Source organism: Ornithorhynchus anatinus, chromosome 8, assembly GCF_004115215.2.
Source record: "Ornithorhynchus anatinus isolate Pmale09 chromosome 8, mOrnAna1.pri.v4, whole genome shotgun sequence".
Lineage (NCBI taxonomy): Eukaryota > Metazoa > Chordata > Mammalia > Monotremata > Ornithorhynchidae > Ornithorhynchus > Ornithorhynchus anatinus.
The window spans coordinates 50,521,544-50,540,741 of NC_041735.1; the positions used below are offsets into that span (position 1 = coordinate 50,521,544).

At 42.4% G+C, this 19,198-nt stretch overlaps 1 protein-coding gene across 4 annotated transcripts in view; it reads right to left on the reverse strand.

Annotated features, from left to right (window-relative positions):
• Positions 1-19,198, reverse strand: part of OSBPL10 (oxysterol binding protein like 10) — a 211,179-nt gene that overhangs the window by 59,370 nt on the left and 132,611 nt on the right. For 2 of the 4 annotated variants that reach the window (XM_029070744.2, XM_029070747.2), the window contains 2 exons: positions 12,082-12,255; positions 10,967-11,127 (listed from right to left, as the gene is read on the reverse strand). In XM_029070744.2, coding sequence (XP_028926577.1) covers positions 10,967-11,127; positions 12,082-12,255 — 335 coding nt within the window. The remainder of the gene's footprint in view (positions 1-10,966; positions 11,128-12,081; positions 12,256-19,198) is intronic. The other 2 variants (XM_029070746.2, XM_029070749.2) reach the window with 1 other exon arrangement.

Below are 19,198 nucleotides of genomic sequence, written 5' to 3' on the forward strand. Positions count from 1 at the left end.
AAGGAGTTTACAATCCACTGGGGGAGATTATGGGAGGGAAATAGTTCAGTATATTTTCATGTTACATTGTCCATAGAGGGAGAAAGTGCTTTTGCCTGCCATTTTGAGTGTTTATTCTGAATTTGGCACCAGCATTTATTTTGAAACAGTGAGTCCAATTCTGCTCCCAGCCTGGGGAGGACCAGTTACACATGAATCCACAGAGGTTGTCCTCCTCGGGCCCATTTTGTCCTGTTATCTTGCAAGGTGGACAGCTGCTGCTGTTGCCCGGGAGAGATGTATCCTTTAATTTTGTTTGCTAAGAATGGAAAATGATTTTTCAATTTAGATTAGGTCTCCATAGAAGCAGAAACCAGTAACTGGACCGTAGAGCTCACGGGAGAGAGGAAGCCTTGTTCCGATCAACACTACAGCTATCACTGCAATACCATTTTTTCCACGGCTGGGAAAATCTATCAGTCTAGAGTATTTATTGCACTCAGAGTGTTCTATTAAGTGCTTGGAAATATACAATAGATTTAAAAGACATGATCCCTGCCTTCAAGGACTGCAAGAGCAGCAACTTAGACAATGAAGAGAAGCAGCCTGACCTAGTAGAAAGGGTACCAGCCTGGGAGTCAGAGGACCTGGGTTCTAATCCCAGTTCTGCCAAATTAATTAATAATGGTATTTTTAAGTGCTTACTATGTGCCAAGCACTGTTCTAAGCACTGGGGTAGGTACAGGGTAATCAGGTTGTCCCACGGGGGGCTCACAGTTGTAATCTCCGTTTTTACAGATGAGGGAACTGAGGCCTAGAGAAGTTAAGTGACTTGCCCAAGGTCACAAAGCAGACAAGTGGCGCAGCTGGGATTAAAACCCACGTCCTCTGACTCCCAAGCCCGTGCTCGTTCCATTAAGCCACACTGCTTCAAATGCTTGCTGTGTGACCTTGGGCAAGTCACTTAACTTCTCTGGGCCTCAGATTCCTCAATGGCAAAATGGAGATTCAATACCCATTCTCCCTCTTCCTTAGACTGTGAGCCTTGTGAGGGACAACCTAATTTCCTTGTACCTACCACAGAGTCTGAAGTGTGCTTGACACATAGTAAATGCTTAACAAATACCAAAAAAACCCACCAAACAATAAAAATGTTATCAGATGGCACCAGCTTCATATATAGTCTGACCTCTCCCATTCTTGGCTGGGGCCGGGGGGAGGGAGGTGTTAAAAGTGTAGTTTCCCTCTTCCTCCCCAACCCCCAACACTGTCCCATTGGGACTCCAGCTACTCTGTGGAGGATGGCAGGAAAAGAAGAGACTAGGGCAGCAAAGGCAGGGAGCCTGGAAAATGTGGAAATACATGCTGCCAGCCAGGCAAGCAGGCTCCTGGGCTGTGTTTGGAAGTGGATCCAATGTGGACTGTCTTCATGACAATCCCAAACTTGGCACTTAAGGATAGGCGTGGGAAGCTTGAATGAAAAGGGGTCGATTCTATTCCATAGTCAACATTCTCAAGATGGGCCTCATCAGAGAATCTTCACTATGACTTGGGTATTTTTGTGTCCATCTTGAAGAAATTCAGTCACTGTGGCCATCTTATAAATCAGCCTGAAAAGGCCATCCAAGGCCAGTATTGATTTTTATAAGCCAAAGGAGAAAAGTACCTTAATTTATTTTACTACCGAAGCATTTCCATAGGGGAGGGCAGGCTGGCAAAAATTGGGGGGAAGGGGGCAATTTGCAAGCTAGACATAAATAAGTTCACACTGCACTTTTCTTCCTTATTGAGTGCAATTGCCCAAGCAAACAAAACTTATGAGATTACCTTGACATCCATGACTCCCTTTCACCAGGACAAAAATAAAATAAACAAAACAACCCAGAAAATGCTTTAACATATTTAGAGACTCTTCGACTGCCAGATGAGAGTATTCTTACTCTATTGTCAGCCCTATTATCCCAGGAGAGCCCTCTAATTAGACTGGTGTCTGCCATGGGAAAAGGCTCAAGGCTGAGCCAACTATATTTGCCAAATATTTGAAAGATAAACACAGGTAAGGGAAGAGATGACATTCCCAAGACTTACAGAAGCTATTAAAAGTGGAAGGAAGATAATTACAGCGTATTAAAACACCATGAAAACATATCATTCAATATGATCTCATCAGAACAAATTGTAAGCTAAATTGTTAAGGCCTTCCTGGCACCTCAATTTAGTAAGGAACACACAAACCACACACAATGTTCAATTTAATCTCACCTTGATTTGCATAGCCTTAATGCACTGACACTGAAAAATCTCACCTTATTGGAAAGATCATCTCTGGCAAATAAATGTCACCTCACTAGAAAACCTGCTCTATTAAACTTCTCCAAATGAAAAGAATTAGAATTAAATGTACAGGGATGAATGGATCAAATATATGGGATGATGTCTTCCATTATTTTCCTGGGTCCATGACTCCGTAAACAGTACCTAGTTTTATCTGATAAACAAATGGAGACACAGCCTTATGGTTTCTCCAAGTTTTTAAGGATACCGGAAATTTAGATGGAGAAGTAAATGACGAACATATCCTAGGGGAGAGTATGATGGAGTATAGTACTAAACAGGCACCAAACCTCATATCCACTCTATATGAAGCTGTGGTGATGGCCAACTTTCTAGTTGGGAGCCCAGGACCTACTCCCAGAAAGCAGATATCCAGCCTCAGTTGTAATACCTACAAGCCACACATCTAAATAATAATAATGATGGTTGTTATTAAGTATTTACTAAGTGCCAAGCACTGGACTAAGTACAAATACAATAAATACAATACAAATAAATATAAATACAATATTGCTATTTGCGTTTTTAATAAAAACAGGACAACCAGCTTAAAACAGTCCCTGTCACATACTGGGCTCACAGTTTCTGAGGAAAGGAGAATAGATGAGGAAACCTTAGTTCAGAGAAGTGAAGTGACTTGCCCTAGGTCACCCAGAAGACCAGTGATGGAGCCAGGACCAGAACCCAGATCTCCTGATTCTCAGACCCGAGCTCTTTCCACTAGACCACGCTTCAAGACAGGGTTCAAGGATTTTTTGTAAGTGGCCACTCCACCAGCAAACGGTATTGACAGCAATCCACCTGCACCAGATCGGACCCAGAAAAAGAGCTGAAGAAACAGAAATAGGGCCATTTTCACAATTAAAATGGGTCGTCACAAGCAGAACACTTTAAAGACCCAGGGAAGCACACCTCAAACAATGGGATTGATTACAGTATTTATTAAGCACATACTGTGTACTGAGCACTGGGCTAAGTGCTGGGAAACACTCTTGTAAACGGTTCAGACATAGCTCCTGACAGAGGAGACAATACTGGCACGCGGTAATCAAGAAGGAAGTAGCTCTCCTGAAACAGGAGAAGATCACGGTACAAAATGGAATCAATCAGTGTCATGTGCTGCTTAGGGAGATTCGCAAAAGCCCAGCCAAAGACAATCTTGTCATTAGCTCGGTGAAGAAGAGGTCATCAGTCAAGCATCAATTTTTCAGTCCCAAAGGCAGAGAGTTTGCCAACATTAGAGCATAAGCTCTTTGAGGGCAGGGAATGTGTCACTTCTCTATTTTGTACTTCCCAAGAGTTTAAGTACAGTACACTGCACTCAGTGGGAGTTCAATGAATACCAGTGATTGACTAAATACATTACCATGTGAAGAAACTCTGTGTCAGGTTCACTGCCAGATTCCAACTCCTTTCTAATGTGACCTCTGGAGAGTTCCACCCCCAAGGTGGGAGAGACAGGCACCCTATGGGCAGGAACCTTTTTCCCAGACTTGCCACCTGCCAACAGTGACCTCTAATTATCGATCTGCTTCCTGTCAGTAGGCAGCGGAACTGCATTTCCCTTTTAATGACCTTTTCTGGGAGTGTTTTGTGGTGGCGATGGTGTGGTAGTTATAGTGATGGTGGAACGTGTGTGGTGATGGTGATCTGTATGATGGTAGTGTGTGCTGATGGGGGTGATGATGAGCAGTGATGGTACAGACTGGTAAAGGTGGTGATGGAGAGATTGCAGAGTTAATTGCAGCCTTCCTCTCATCCTCTTGGAAGAGGTACTTAAGGTCACTGATGTTAGAAATTAGGTCATCCGTGTATATTGAATCACCTGAAAAACTGATCTCCTCTACTGCCTAGATGGATTTGCTATTCGTGGGGGAGAAACTAATGGACTGAACAACCTAATGTGGAAAATACAACCACGCTTCAAAGGCAGGGGAAGTGGGGCAGCCGTCCAGAATACGGCCCAGGAGGTGATGCAGATGGGGGCCGGGCTCACTGCTCCTCCTAGGTTTTGCATCTCTGTGGCTAACACCACCATCCTCCCTGTCTCAGAAACTTATAACTTCGGTATCATCCTCAACTCCTCATTGTCTTTCAGTGCTTTCTTGGGTCTCCTCCTATCTCTCTGATCACTCCTTCTCAGTCTCTTTTGCTGGCTTCTCCACTGCCTTCCACACTTCGACAGTCAGTATCCTTCAAGGCTCGGTTCTAGGTCTCCTTCTCTTCTCCGTCTACACCCCTTGGAGAACTCATTCTCTCCCATGGCTTAAATTATCATCCCTTTGCATATGATTCCCAAATCTACATCTCCAGTCCTGACCTCCCTCTGTCCCTGCAGTCTCACATTTCCCCCTGCCTTTAAACATACAGACTTGGGTGTCCCGCAGATATCCTCAAATTAAACATGTCCAAAACTGAACTCCTTATCTTCCCACCCAAGCCGTGTCCTCCCTGTGTCCTTCCCATCACTATGGACAACACCACTAATCCTCCCTCACAATCCCGTAACCTCAGTATCGTCCTCAAGTCATCTTTTTCATTCCTCCCACACATTCATTCTGTCCCCAAATCCTGCCAGTTCTACTGTCACAACATTGCTAAAATCTGCCCTTTCTTCTCCATCCAAACTGTTACTGTGCTGATCCAAGCACTTATTCTACCTTGCCTTGACTACAGCATCTGCCTCCTCGCTGACCTCCGGGCCTCCTGTCTCTCCCCAGCTCCAATTCATACTTCACTCTGCTGCACGAAACAATGATCAACAAAAAGTTCAGTTCATGTCTCCCCACTCCTCAAAAACCTCCAATGGCTGCCCATTCACCTCGCCATCAGACACTCTGACAGAAATAAAAACTCTTGATGCTCATCTTCAAGGCTTTCCCCATCTTACAGATGTGCTCCCTATACCCACTACTTCCACCTTAATCTCTTCACTCCTCTCAAGCAGCACTAAATGGACCTTACCTTATCTCTCCTACCTTCATTCCCTTGCCCCATATTATTCCCCGCCCTGCAATTCCTTCCATCTCCAAATCCGACCACAGCAGTCTACACATTCACACCCCTCCTGAAATTCCATCTCCAGGAAGCATTCCCTGATTCGTTTCCAGCACCCCAACTTGTACAAACCCATCAGTCACCTCCAGCACTTATTTATACCCATCCTGAGCAATTCTATGTACGTTACACAATTCTACATTCATTTACTTACTGTACATTCAATTACTTCTATTACTTGTAACTATTTAGCATGTCTGCCTCCCCAGTTGGAGAGGAAGCTCCTTGCTGGCAAGGAATTGTCACCTCTGTTTTGCACAGTCCACTGGACTGATCTAGTGGATACTCAAATATCACTGCTAGCAATAAGAACTGCTTAGTATCAAATATCACTGCTAGGAACTTTATTCCACTACGTCAGAGACCAATATTTCTTCCAAATCTTCCATTAGCTGCTATGAAAAAGAAATAGCATGCCATTTGAGAGATTGCTTCTCCTCAGAGCAACGATAAAAAAGTGAGGAGAAGAAGGTTCAGCAAGGGTTGGTAGAGAAGAGAGGAGCAGCTGGCCTACTGGAAAGAGCAGGGGCCTGAGAGTCAGAGGAACTGGGTTCTAATCCCAGCTCTGTCACTTGCCTGCTGTGTGACCTGGGGCAAGACACTTAACTTTTTGGTGCCTCAGTTTCCTCAACCGTAAAAACTGGGATTAAATACTTGTCCTCCTCCTAATTAGTCCTTGAGCCCCATATGAGACAGGGAGCATGTCCAACCTAATTAACTTGTATCCTCCCCACTCTTAGACCGGTGCTGTACACAAAGTAAGCACTTAAATAAAATAGTAATGCTTATGAAGAGGACAGCCAGTGTAGGAAATCAAGTCTGGCATTTACCATAAGGAAACACAAACACAATTCCTTTACATTATTCCTTAAATGCTTTGATAATAGGATTAGTCAGAGGGAAAGCTAGGTATCTTAGAGCGGTGACATGAAGGTTGACCTGTCCCCCTAACTATCCAACTTGCAGCCCATTTGAACGACTACAAATTTTCCTTCTTTTTTAAGGTATTTGTTAAGTGCTTACTATGTGCCAGGAACTGTATTAAGCATTGGGGTAGATACAAGCTAATCAAGTTTGACAGAGTCCATGTCCCACATTCATTCATTCATTAATTCATTCATTCAATCGTATTTATTGAACGCTTACTGTGTGCAGAAAACTGTACTAAGTGCTTGGAAGAGTACAATACAACAATAAACAGACACCTTCCCTGCCCATAACGAGCTTACTAAATTGCCATTTTACAGATGAGGTAATTGAGGCCCAGCAAAGCTAAATGACTTGCCCAAGGTCACACAGCAGACCGTGGTGGAACCAGGATTAGAATCCTTTCCTTTCCTGCATGACTATGTAAGACTGCACCTCTCAACCATGATCAGTAGTAAAATAAGTGAGGTTTGTTGGGGGAGGTGGGAGGATAGGGAGGGGAGATTGTGGAAGACCATGTGGGCACTTGACCTAAGGAACACAGCAGAGTCATGAAACACAAGCAGTAACTGCATCCCTTCCTAGGTCAGACTATTGACAGCCAGTGAGCTCTTACCACGGATATACTAACGAGCCCACAGCCAGTTTGCAGTTGGTTAACGTTCTCCCTGTTTGCCTTTCGCTGTCAAAGGAGGTAATGAAAAAGTGGAGGTGAGAGGGATCAAACAACATTACACATTAATTATCTTCTCTTTAAAATGGTTTCCCCTCCAACCATCCTTTCAATAAAAATACACCAAGGCATTTTATGGGCTTAGCGCAGGGGTGAGGAATAAGAGGACATTACCACAGGTCGAATGATTAATACTGGCCATGGTTCACACTCAAGACCAGAAGATTCCTAATAGAATCATTCTTAACAGGTTTATGTGCTACTAAAAAAGGCGAAGGTTCACTGCAACAATTTACAATTTAATCTGGAGAAGGGATAATTTCTTGTAGAAGCAGTCTTGAAAAACATTTTCCCATATACCCTTCTTAAAGAATGCTTTCCCTGCAGAAATTGAAGTTTGCTTATCAGAAAATTAAATTACATGATTTTCTAACAAAAGTCAAATTGCCTTGTATGCTATCCCAATATAAAAATTCTCTGTGATGGGATGGGATCTCTATTATTACCCAATCATCTTCCTCTACTTTCTTCCATTCTTTGTCCACAAGGAAGCATTTTAAATATTCAATGCAAGGGCACATCCTGAGACTTCTTCTGACAGGATTTAAATTCAAGTTCTTTGTACAAGGGTTAAGCTCAAAACATTTACACATTTGATTATGGAAAAACATTATACCTTCAAGTTCAAGTCAATTCAATTCCCCAAAAAATAAAAGCCTCACATTCAGTGCACTTAATAACAGAGATGACTCCAAGGCTTTTCAGACTTCCATTGTTTTAGGTGAGCATTCTTCAGTGAAGAACAGAACAAAAATAAAAAATAAAAACCCTTCAAATTTGGCAGCTGCAAGACTATCCTCACCTGTCCCCAGAGATTTAATATGGAATGTTTACAGATATCTACCGTAGATGGCCATTGGTAGAGAACAGTCCTCCAGTTTAGCTATTTTATCACCACAACAACATTCTTTTAGGTTCAAGAGATTGTGGGCACAAAAGATTTAGAGCCTCATTCCCAATAGTTTCTACAGGGTTCAGAGTCCTGTGCTAACTGAATCCCAACGGGCTGTTCACCCAGAAGCAACAGCGATATCCACACCTATGATCATATTACACTTGTCCTCTAGACTGTAAGCTGTTCGTGGGCCAGAAACGTGCCTACCATCTCTATTGCACTGTACTCTCCCAAGAGCTCAGCATTGTGCTCTGCACACAGTAAGCACTCAATAAATACCATTGATGGATAATGCCAACCTTCTTTATGAATTCAAAAAGCAAATGCTAGCCAACCCTGAAGCTAGTAAACTGGAGCGTTCCCTAATCTGGCTTCACCTTTTCTTGCGCTGACTCTTTGGTTTTACATACAGACCACTGGGTTGTATGTTATCCATTTCTTCCAAAGAACAGCTAAGCGGAAGAAAACTGCAATTAGCTAATTAATGCAGCTGAGCGTAGCAAGTTGGCTCAAGATTCACAGGCTTGGTGGTCCTCCTTCCTCTCTGACCATCTCAGTCTCTCTCACTGGCTGGCTCCCCTCCTGCCTCTCATCCTCTTTCTGTGCATTCTCCACAGAGCTCTGCTCTGGGTCCCCTGCCCTTTTCACTCTAAACCAACTCGTGGCTTTCACCACCACCTTTATGCTCACAATTCCCACCCAAATCTACTTTTCTATCGCTACTCCCTCATCTAACCCACAATCCTGCCTCTCCTCTTGCCTTCAGGCCATCTCCGCTTAACTGTACCACCAGCACTTCAAGCTCAGTATGTCTAAACAGAACTGGTCATCTCCCCGCTTCATCCCAAGTCCACTTCTCTTCCTAACTTTCCTATCACAGCCAATAGCACTACCATGCTCCCATGCTGAAGCCCATAATTTAAGTGCCAACCTTGACTCCTCGTTTTTCTTTAAGTCTCACATTCACTCTCCTGCCACTTTTTGCTGGTTCTTCCACACACAGCATCCCCCAAATAGGTCTCTTCCTCACTACCCCACTTGCCCAAGCTCTGGTCATATCTCAGTTAGGTCCCTATATGAGCTCTCTTGCCGGTCTCCCTACCCCAGCCTTCCCCCACTTCAAGCTATGCTACATGCTGCTGAACAGCTCATCATCTTGATGTGTCACACATCCAAAATCTCTCCTCAGAACTCTCCATTGTCTTCCTCTGCCCCTCCTCATCAAGCAAGAGCTTCTCACGGTCAGCTTCAAGGATCGCCATCCACTCACCCCACTTAACGTATCTGTTCTTTTCCACTCAGTGCTTCCCAAATCACTGTCTTTGCTCCTCCAAAGCCAACCTTCTAACTGTATCTCACTCTTGACTCTAGCGCCTCCGTTCCTTTGCTCACACCGCTCCTCAATCTTGAAACTCCCTTCTTTCCCAAACCTGATAGATCCCAGACCTCCCCAAACGCAAAGTCTTCCTGAAACCCCGCCTCCTCCAACGAGCCTTCCCTGATGAATTCCCAGCAGCCCAAGTGATATAAACTCATCAGTCATCTCTAACATTTATGTACCTCCTTAGACGCATCCTCAGCATATATCAGTGTATGTTTATTCACATGGCCGAGTGGACAGAACAGGCCTCAGAGTCAGAAGAACCTGGGTTCTAATCCCACCTCCGCCACTTGTCTTCTGTGTGACCTTGGGCAAGTCATTTCATCTCTCTGTGCCTCAGTTATTTCATCCGTAAAATGGGGATTAAGACTGTGAGCCCCAAGTGGGACATGGGCTATGTCCCACTAGTAAGTGCTTAACAAATACCATTCAAAAAATTATTTATTTTTAATTTCTCTTTCTGTAAATATTTTATGTCTTTCTCTCCCAATAGAATATAAGTTCTTCATGGGCTGGAAATGTGTCTCTCTTTTGTTTAGTACTTCCCAAATGCTTAGTACACTGCATTACCCCCAGGGGGCACTCAATAAACACTTCATGCTACTACTTTATGAGTCAGTTAACTAACCGTATTTACCTTGGGTTCACTTTAGGCAAAGCAGTCTTACTAGGCACTGGGGGAGTTACTAAGGAAAACCAAGGCACAGTTCCTGTCCTTGTGTCTCAATCTAGAGGGGAGACATGGCATATATCCAAACAAGAAGAACGACAGAAGCATAAAGAAGAACACAAATAAAGAGAAACATATAAACCTTCTCTCTTACTTCCCAGTGTTGAGCGGATTCATCTGAAAGGAGGAATAGCCTCTCATGAGTTTCCACAGTTCTGATTCCATTGAGGAAACAAAAGCCAAACAAAAGCACACACCCGGCCCCAAATGAAAAGAACAGAATGAATATGCCTGAAGTAAAAGTTGGGCTTGGAGTCATCTCAGGCAGCAGATTAGGCAAATTGTTACTTAGAAGAGTCATGGCAGGTGAAAAAGGAGCCATTATAAAGCATACCTGAGCATAGGCATTAAGCCTATCTAGGACACTCATCACTGCCACAACCCCGCCCACCTGGGAGTTCCAACAGCCCACGATTCCTCTATGCAGTGGCACAATGTCCACTACACTTGAACAATGCCCTGCAATATCTTGGCACTTATTACGCGGCCTGCTGTCAAGGCTGGAGGTGAGGTAGGCCTTACCTCAATAACAGATGTGGTGCATCGTATCAGCACCAACCACATTAAGGAGCTAGTATTCTGCAGAGTGACATAATGTAGAGTAACTATCTACACAGAGTCAGTAGGTATTGTTTAACAACGGGTCCATTAAAATTCTCCCACTGGAGGTTAAAGTGACTCCGGGCTCCAGGAGAATAGGAGATGCATGAATTCCTAACATGGTAATTCATCCACACTAGCTGACACAATGACAGGATGTCACTTAGGCACAGAGTAGCTGCTTTTTCTAAATGGAATTCAACCATTTAATCCTTTTCGCCCCCATCGCTAAATACCCAAAGATGTGATGTTCCATTTATAATGACTATCTTTCTAAGTCAGGGGCAATTCAACATACTAATACCCCAAATCAGGCCCACAGCAGCTTACCTCAGGATCCGGATGCAGTGTCTGACAATCTTGAGCCATTTCCATGGTTGGTATAATTGCCCATGACATGCTGGTATTAGCTGATGGCAGAGAGCCAAGTGCACCATTTTTCAGCTGCTCTGAGGAGTGTGATTTGGGCCCTTGCCATCCCAGGATGTTTTCTGAAATAAAGATCCAGAGTGATACCCAACATTTTCTTTAATCCTCAGTTATAGTTACAATCTAAGCCCCAGCTACAACCCTCATGAGGGAAGGCTTACATAAAATAACCCAGTCTGTAAAATTGCAGTCTTCTGTGGGCCAACTGGCATCTTCTTACAACCACTGGAAGGAATGCGAGCCATATTCACGACCAAGCCTAGTACCGATTATCATCCCATTATAATGCCCAGATTTATCCCAAAACAAAGTACGACTTAATTTCTTGCCATACTTTTCTGGAGACAAAAACAAATGACCAAATGGTGAAATGACTCACAACTCAATTTCAGAAAATCCTGTTCTCCAAGACTATAATTGCAGTTGACCAAAGTGAATGCTAAAAGTGTACACAAAAAAGGATGTATTGGCATAATGTGACTAATTCATTAATATAGGCCTTTTATTTAAGTAGCAACCAATGAATCACAAATTTCTGCCTGTCCTAGCATTATCACCACCACTGCTATAGAACAAGCCTGTGAGTGACAACTGTGATTTAACTCTCTCATGAGTCTATGGTTTCATTTCAAATTTTGGTTATTGCACTTGTTTATATGAGGCGGGGGGAATGAAATTAAATAACTTTAAACTGTTGCCAACACGACAAATGGAAAAATCAAAGATTACATCCTACTCCTAAATGCTCATTATGAAACATTATAAGCAAGTTCCCATTACAAATCTTACAAAAATACATATTTGCTCTACTAATTCTCTGCAAAAATTAAAATGAGATTGAATATGTTTCAAATCTAAATGGTGGCTTAGAGAAGACCTGCAAACAATCAATGGTATTTACTGAGTCCTTACTATCTGCAAAGCACTTGTACTAAGCAGCTGGGAGAGTACAATAGGCATCATTTAATTGCTTTATAAAGTCGTTTAAACTCTATAGGCGTCCTCTCTAGATATACCTTGCTCTCCAGCAGCGATGGTGTTCAAGCAGTCTCCTGAGGTGCTACTGACTTTGTCCGAGACAGGGGGCCTGTTGTGTTTTGCTAACATGGTCTTCTGGAGTCCCCTTGACAATACTGAATTTGGTGTTAAAATACCAGGCACATCTTGGTTACTAAATTCAGGTTGGGACCCTAGTCCCAAAAGTGAAATATTAGTAAACATAAGAGTACAAGAAGAAAATACAGAAAAGTTGTTTAGAAAAGGGTTGGGGAAAGATCTAACAACAATAATAATGATTAGTAATAATTGTGGTATTTGTTAAGCACTTACTATGTGCCAAGCACTGTTCTAAGTGCTGGAGTAGATACAAGGTAAGCAGGTTGTCCCACATGGGGCTCACAGTCTTAATTTCCATTTTACAGATGAGGGAACTGAGTGGCTTGCCCAAGGTCACACAGCAGACAAGTGGCGGAGCCAGGATTAGAACCCACTACCTCTGACTCCCAAGCCCATGCTCTTTCCACTAAGTCATGCTGCTTCTCTACCATGAACCATGTTTGAGTACCATGAATGCTCTCCTACCCCCAAAATGACTGCACGACGGTGTCTACCTTACTCTGATGCCAAGCCCAAGGACCAGAGACACTCAAGGCAGAAATTAGTGGAACACTGTTGGTTTAAGACTTCCTTTTCGGGACTCAGATATCTCTGCTGCAAAACAATTACATCTGCTATATACCTCACTGGGCTAACTGAGATGTAATGATAATAAGAATGAGGGTATTTACTAAGCACTTACTATGGGCCAAGCACTGTAATAAGCACTGGAGTAAAAATGAGATAACCAGATTGGATAATCTCTCTCACACTCTAAGAGGGAGGGAGAACAGATAATAAATCACTATTTTACAGAGGAGGAAACCAAGGCAGAGGAAAGTTAAGTGACTTGACCAAGGTCACAGAGATGGTAAGTGGCGTAGCTGGAACTACACCCCAATCTCCTAATTTCCAGGCCTGTGCTCTTTTTCACTAGGACACACTACCTCCCTATGGATGTAATGTATATATAATTTGACTCCCTTTATGTACTGTTTCAGCCAGCGGCACAAAATTCCAAACTGAAACTACACTTAGAGGAACAGAATATCAGGGACGCAAAAGGTTGCCGTCACCAAATATTCTCTTCCTCAGTCATCTGCTTGGTAATCATCTCTTCGCAAACTCCTCTTACTGAGAGGATGCTCGTTAGAGTATTCAGGTTTAGAAGAAGGTGTGAGAGAGAGGAAGAGAAATAACGTATCTGACATTTTCTACAACAGGTTTCAGTTGAAGTGGGGAAGGAATGGGAGGGAACCAAGTACTATTTGTGATTCCTTAAATGCCACTCTTCTTTTAAATAACTCTGCTCAACATCTTTTTCACTTAAGCACCAAGATGCTCTAAGCTTTCAGGAACCTAGGCAAAGCAACAGATAAAAAATCATCAAATGGAGAAACTGCACTTAAATCTGTGACCTTTGACATTTGGTACTCACATCACAGCACATAAGTATATATCTATAAATTATATACTATAAATTATTTATATTAATGCTTGTCTCCCCCTCTAGATTGTATGCTCATGTGGACAGGGAACATGTCTACCAACTCTGTTGTACTCTATTCTCCCAGGTCCTTAGTACAGCGCTCTATACCATCTGTTGATTGAGGTGGGATCCAGGACTTGATCTAATTTTTCCATTACCTCTGCAAATGCACTATTCTATAGGCTATATTTTGTTCATCTCATTGGAGGCTCAACAGCCACATAAGTATGAATAGGAGCAGATCCTGGGCCTTTGTGAACTATCCCTAAAATGAAGAAAGTTGTTTGAAAAGAAATAGACTGAATCGGTCAAATCCTGACAGAAATGAAGATCAAGGATAAGACTTCACAAAAACCAGAATGCTTAAAAGCAGTGTATGCCAACGTTTGCTTTACCTACATCCTAGAAACTGACCAAAAGTTACTGAAAAATCTTGAATGTGCTTATAGTATTAATAAAATAAAAATCTGGACAACTCAAGGAAAAGAAGAGACCTCTGGCTAGGCCTAGTCTAGAGAGATGAATCATTTCATTCCCTGCCCCATTCCCAGAGAAACCAATCATTGTTTTTTTTCCACTTCTCTCTAGGCCAGCAAAAGGAGATAGAAAATGAGAGACGGGTTGACAAATCTCTGCTGCCACACTGCATTCTGGTTGCCAGAGTCTTTAAAAGGCTCTAGAAATAAATACTCATGGGAGCAAGCTAAGAGATCCACCATGAAAAATTAAAATCATACTTCCCTTTTTAATCTTAACCTTAATCTCTTTTCTAGTAAAGGGGTTATAAAATGTACTCTGATCCTAAAAATCCATAGGAAGTGTGAAAAAACTAAAGAAAAAGTGACTTCTGGTTTTTTTGACAGAACATATAAGAGTAGCAATTTCTTCTTTCACTTACCTGTCAAGAGTGAGGGGCTGAGAATTCTAGTTTCTCAGAATGATGGCATCACAAAATGGAAGAGCAAAAGATGGGTGGGAGGTGCCAGGGGTGGGGGGAGGGGAGAGAAAAGATCGAAATGGACTATTCTAAGGGTTTGTGATGTCATGTGCCATTGACAAGTTGTCATTAAAGACTTAACAGGTGCATCGAGAAGGAATTTGCCTGAACTGCTACACTGCAAAATGTAAAAAATGTGTGTGCAGATGTAGCTGTATGCTTGTGGTCCTTCACAATCGATCATATTTATTGAGCGCTTACTATGTGCAGAGCACTATACAATGAGTTTGGGAGAGCATAATAAAACAGAATTAGACACAGTTCTATAATAACTTGTTCACAAGTCCAGGCTTGGAGCGAGTTAGATGTCAGAATTTAAACTGTAAATTAATTTTCTTATGTCCTGTTTTCTCTGACCATGAAATCCATTTAAAAGTAGAATCTTTCAAACTTGGCAAGGCTTTAGAACACCTAAAGAGACTTTTCTGGTAGACTGAAAAACAGAACTTGTTGATTTAAAACGTATTTTGCACACGTCTTTTTGAGCCAGAAGCAAATCCTGGGAGTTAGAAGAAAAGTTGGGCTGAAAGGGGTGTAAAGGAAAGCAGAATGCCCAGGGCAACTCAGTGGTCTTCCAAAGAACAAAACAGCCAAGAGAATAGGGAATTGGCTTTTTTTCCCCCTCAACTTGGAGCAGTAGAAATAGAAGTTGATTTTAAATTAACTTCCCACTAAATCTTGAGGACTTCACCAACTGGGAGCTGACAAAAAGGAGCAGTTTTGTAGGAACCCTTGGCCAAAACTTGATGGATGGGTAGAGAAACAGGAACAGAATGAAATGAGTGTCTCCTGCCACTAAAATGGGGATGCTTGGAAAAAGCAAATGCATTTTGGTTAGAACACAACACAAGGGAACAGGCCAACCTTAGCTAATGAGGTATAATGGAGTCACTTAAAGAAAAGCAACCATGTCTAAGAGAAATGGCCAAGGATGAGGAGTAGAAGTGAAGATAACAGCTGGAGTCTCAGCAGTGAGTCCAGCATTAGCATTATACACTATTTCTCAAAATTGATGACTTGGAAAACAAGGAAAAGAGACAGCAAAAGGAAGAAGAGCTTCCAAGCCACGAATGTGAAACAAAGGTTACAGGAACCTAAAACAACAGAATAATAATTTCATTCATTCATTCAATCATATTTATTGAGAGCTTACTGTATGCAGAGCACTGTACTAAGCTCTTGGAAAGTAGAATTCGGCAACAAATGGAGACAATCTCTACCCAACAACAGGCTCACAGTCTAGAAGCGGGGAGACAGATAACAAAACAAATCAAGTAGACAGGCATCAATAGTATCAATATAAATCAATAGAATTACAGCTATATACACATCATTAATAAAATAAACAGAATAATAAAATGTACATATATACACAAGTGCTATGGGGTGGGGAGGGGATTAGAGCAGAAGGAGGGAGTAGGGGTGATGGGGAGGGGAGGAGGAGCAGAGGAAAAGGGGGGTTCAGTCTGGGATTCCATAGCAGAAATACTAATCTATAAATTATATGTTACAATGTATTCATTTATATTTATACTTTCTCCTCCTTTAGACTGTAAGCTCGTTGTGGGCAGGGAAAATGTCTACCAACTCTGTTGTGTTGTATGCTCCAAATGCATAGTACAGTTCTCTGCATGCAGTGAGTGCTCAACAAATGCCACTGAAGAAATGGAAATACATTTCTGAGATTTCTGACAGTCCTCCTATTACCCATTTACAGATTGGGAGATTATTTTCATATCTTGGGGCCAGGCTATTTGGGAACTCACTTCTCTTCATCCCCCATAATAACCCCAATTCTTAAAGCAATCAATCATTTGCATCCACTTGTAGAGCTGTCTATATTTTTGGTAATTAACAACAACTTGCTATTTAGCAACACTGTTAACAGGGCTAGGTTCAACTTTTCCACCTGGGTTCTAATTCTGGCTTTGACACTTGTCTGCTGTGAGACCTTGGGAAAGTCCCTTATCTTCTCTGGGCCTCAGTTACCTGTTAAATGGGGATTAAGACTGTGAATCCTATGTGGAGTCCAACCTGATTAACAGTGCCTGGCACATAGTAAGCACTCAAAAAATACTAATTTTAAAAAAAGGGTATACTACCCTCCTTTTCTTCTGCCAGAAGATTCACCATTCCATTACCATGAGCTGAACAAACTAAAGATGTGAGTATTTTCACTGAGAGCTATGGATGCCAAGGAGAATAGCTATCACACTCTCGGAGATGGGCAGATGGGTCTGACCCAGAAAGAATACATAAAAACATAAAAAATAACACAAGTTCATGGATGGCAAGACCATGGATGGCAAGGCCCTGCTAGGGATACTGTGGGGGCAAGCTTAACCCGAGAGAAGAAACAGGACTGCCTCTAAGACCTTACATCTAGACTAGAAACTCTGAGCAACTGGAAGTCAAAAATTAAATGCCTTCTGCATTGTGTACATTTTACACACCATTTAGGAAAGGAGGACGAGGGCACAAGTAGTCTGGCCCTTGAGACAAGTGGGCATTTCCTGATTAGCAGGGAAACGGTTCCCATAGGAAATGTGCAGTGGGTATAACCTGGGAGGCTCCTTGGGCAGCAGCTGTCTGATCATCAGGGATACTAGATCTGGAGTCCAAAAGCTCCTGCCTCATTCTTGCTTCAGTAAGCACTAGGCAAACTGAGTTTTGAGTCCTGTAATCACTACAAAAAAAAATTTAAGGGAGCAAGAAGGTAAGTATACAAATTGCACCCTTCCAATATGGGGGCTTCAGCCTTCACTATTCACTGGACAAACCCAATTTCCCATTGGACACTCTTATTTACAAGGAGGTCTGCCAAATGGGCAGAACAAGCCAAGCTCTTTTCAGCTAACAGTTCTTCTGGATAGAAGTGCCTTTATGCTAGGGTGGGTTCTACCAAGGACCTCAGGGTACCCTGTTGTGAGTCCACAAATGGAAGGAAATAATGGGAAAGCTGCATAGATTAGTGAAAAGAGTGTGGGCCTCGGAGTCAGAGGACCTGGGTTCTAATTCCAGCTCCAGCATGTGTCTGCCATTTTGGGCAAGTCTCTTCACTTTGCCGTATCTCAGTTCCCTCATCTGTAAAATGGGGACTAAGACTGTGAGATCTTTCTGGGACAGGGACTATGTTCAACCTGATTAGCTTGTATTTACCTCAGCACTTAGTACAGTGCTTGGCACACAGTAAGTGCTTAACAAATACCAGCTTTAAAAAAAAAAGGTGGTTGAGTGAGAGAAAACTAGCCAGGGAGCTAAAGAAAGAGGACAATCTGATTTACAGGCCTGGGTCACAACCTGAAGGGCTGGCTCCTCTGTTTCCTGCAACCAGTGAATCTGGAAAGGTGAGCCCAAAGAGGGTTTCTCCAAGAAGCGGGGTGTCTTCCTAAAGACTTTCACAGGGAAAAAGAGAACCCATTTTAGGTTGCTCCACATAACCTCAAAAGGGAAGAGCGGGCAGCTGCTGAGCGATGAAAGCAGAGGGACTAAGGAGGGGGGCATGGATTTTAGGAAACTGCCGCTGTCACTGTGTGACTTGACACTATGGAATTCTCCAGTGCCCAGGGCAGACTAAAGAAGACAAGATCATCCTGAAAGGCTTTCTGAGAATGGATTGAAAGGCCAGAATGAAATTACTGATTTTATTAGAAGTCGAGAGTCTGGTCTGTCAGTGCTTGAGAGCAGCATTTGAGACAGTGACTGATAGCTGAATTCAAATATCCACCTATAGGTTCATCCCTCTTTGGGAACAAAGGAAGGCACCAGAATGAAGTACAAAGACAATCTGTACTAAAGGGGGAGAAAAATGAGGAATGCTAAAGGAGCAGTAATAGATTAAAAAATAGTGAGTTATATAATCTTAAACACCAGGATAGGAAGGGTGTAAAGGGATACCATTTAAATGAGAATTTACTGTGTTGCCAAAAACTGTAGTAAGTGCTTGTGAGAGTATAACAGAGTTGGCAGACATGATCACTGCCCTTAAGGAGACTACAGTCTAGTGCGGGAGACAAAGATAAAAATAAATTATGATAGGGAAAGGAGTAGGCTACAAGGTGAGGTACCTGAGTGCTGTGTGGATGAGGTAAGTATCAAAGTTCTTAAGGGACTCAAGTGAATCGGCAATGCAGAAGGGAGAAGAGACGTTAGTCTGGGAAACAGTGCTGGAACACTAAACTGTAAAGAAACTTTATTTTTTAAAATAATCACAAGCGATGTAAAAAGGTTTACAAAGAGAGATAAAAGGGAAAGACTGTACCACACTGAGCCTAAACAGGGTAAGGGATGCACTTAAAAAATGTTGAAGCCATAGCTTTACAAAGAGATATATGTTTGATGGGCAGATTTTTGGGGCTCTGACCAAAGGAATAAACTATGGCCCACATGAAAGCTCAGTGCTAGCAAGCTCAATGCTAGCTGCTTCTAAGCTCACAAAAATCGATCTGGATAAAAATACGAAACAAGCTTTAGTACCTTTTTAAAAAATATCTGGCTTTATTGTGCTTTTTACTAGTCTTTTTTTTTTCTATCCCACTTCTTCTGCAAAGCT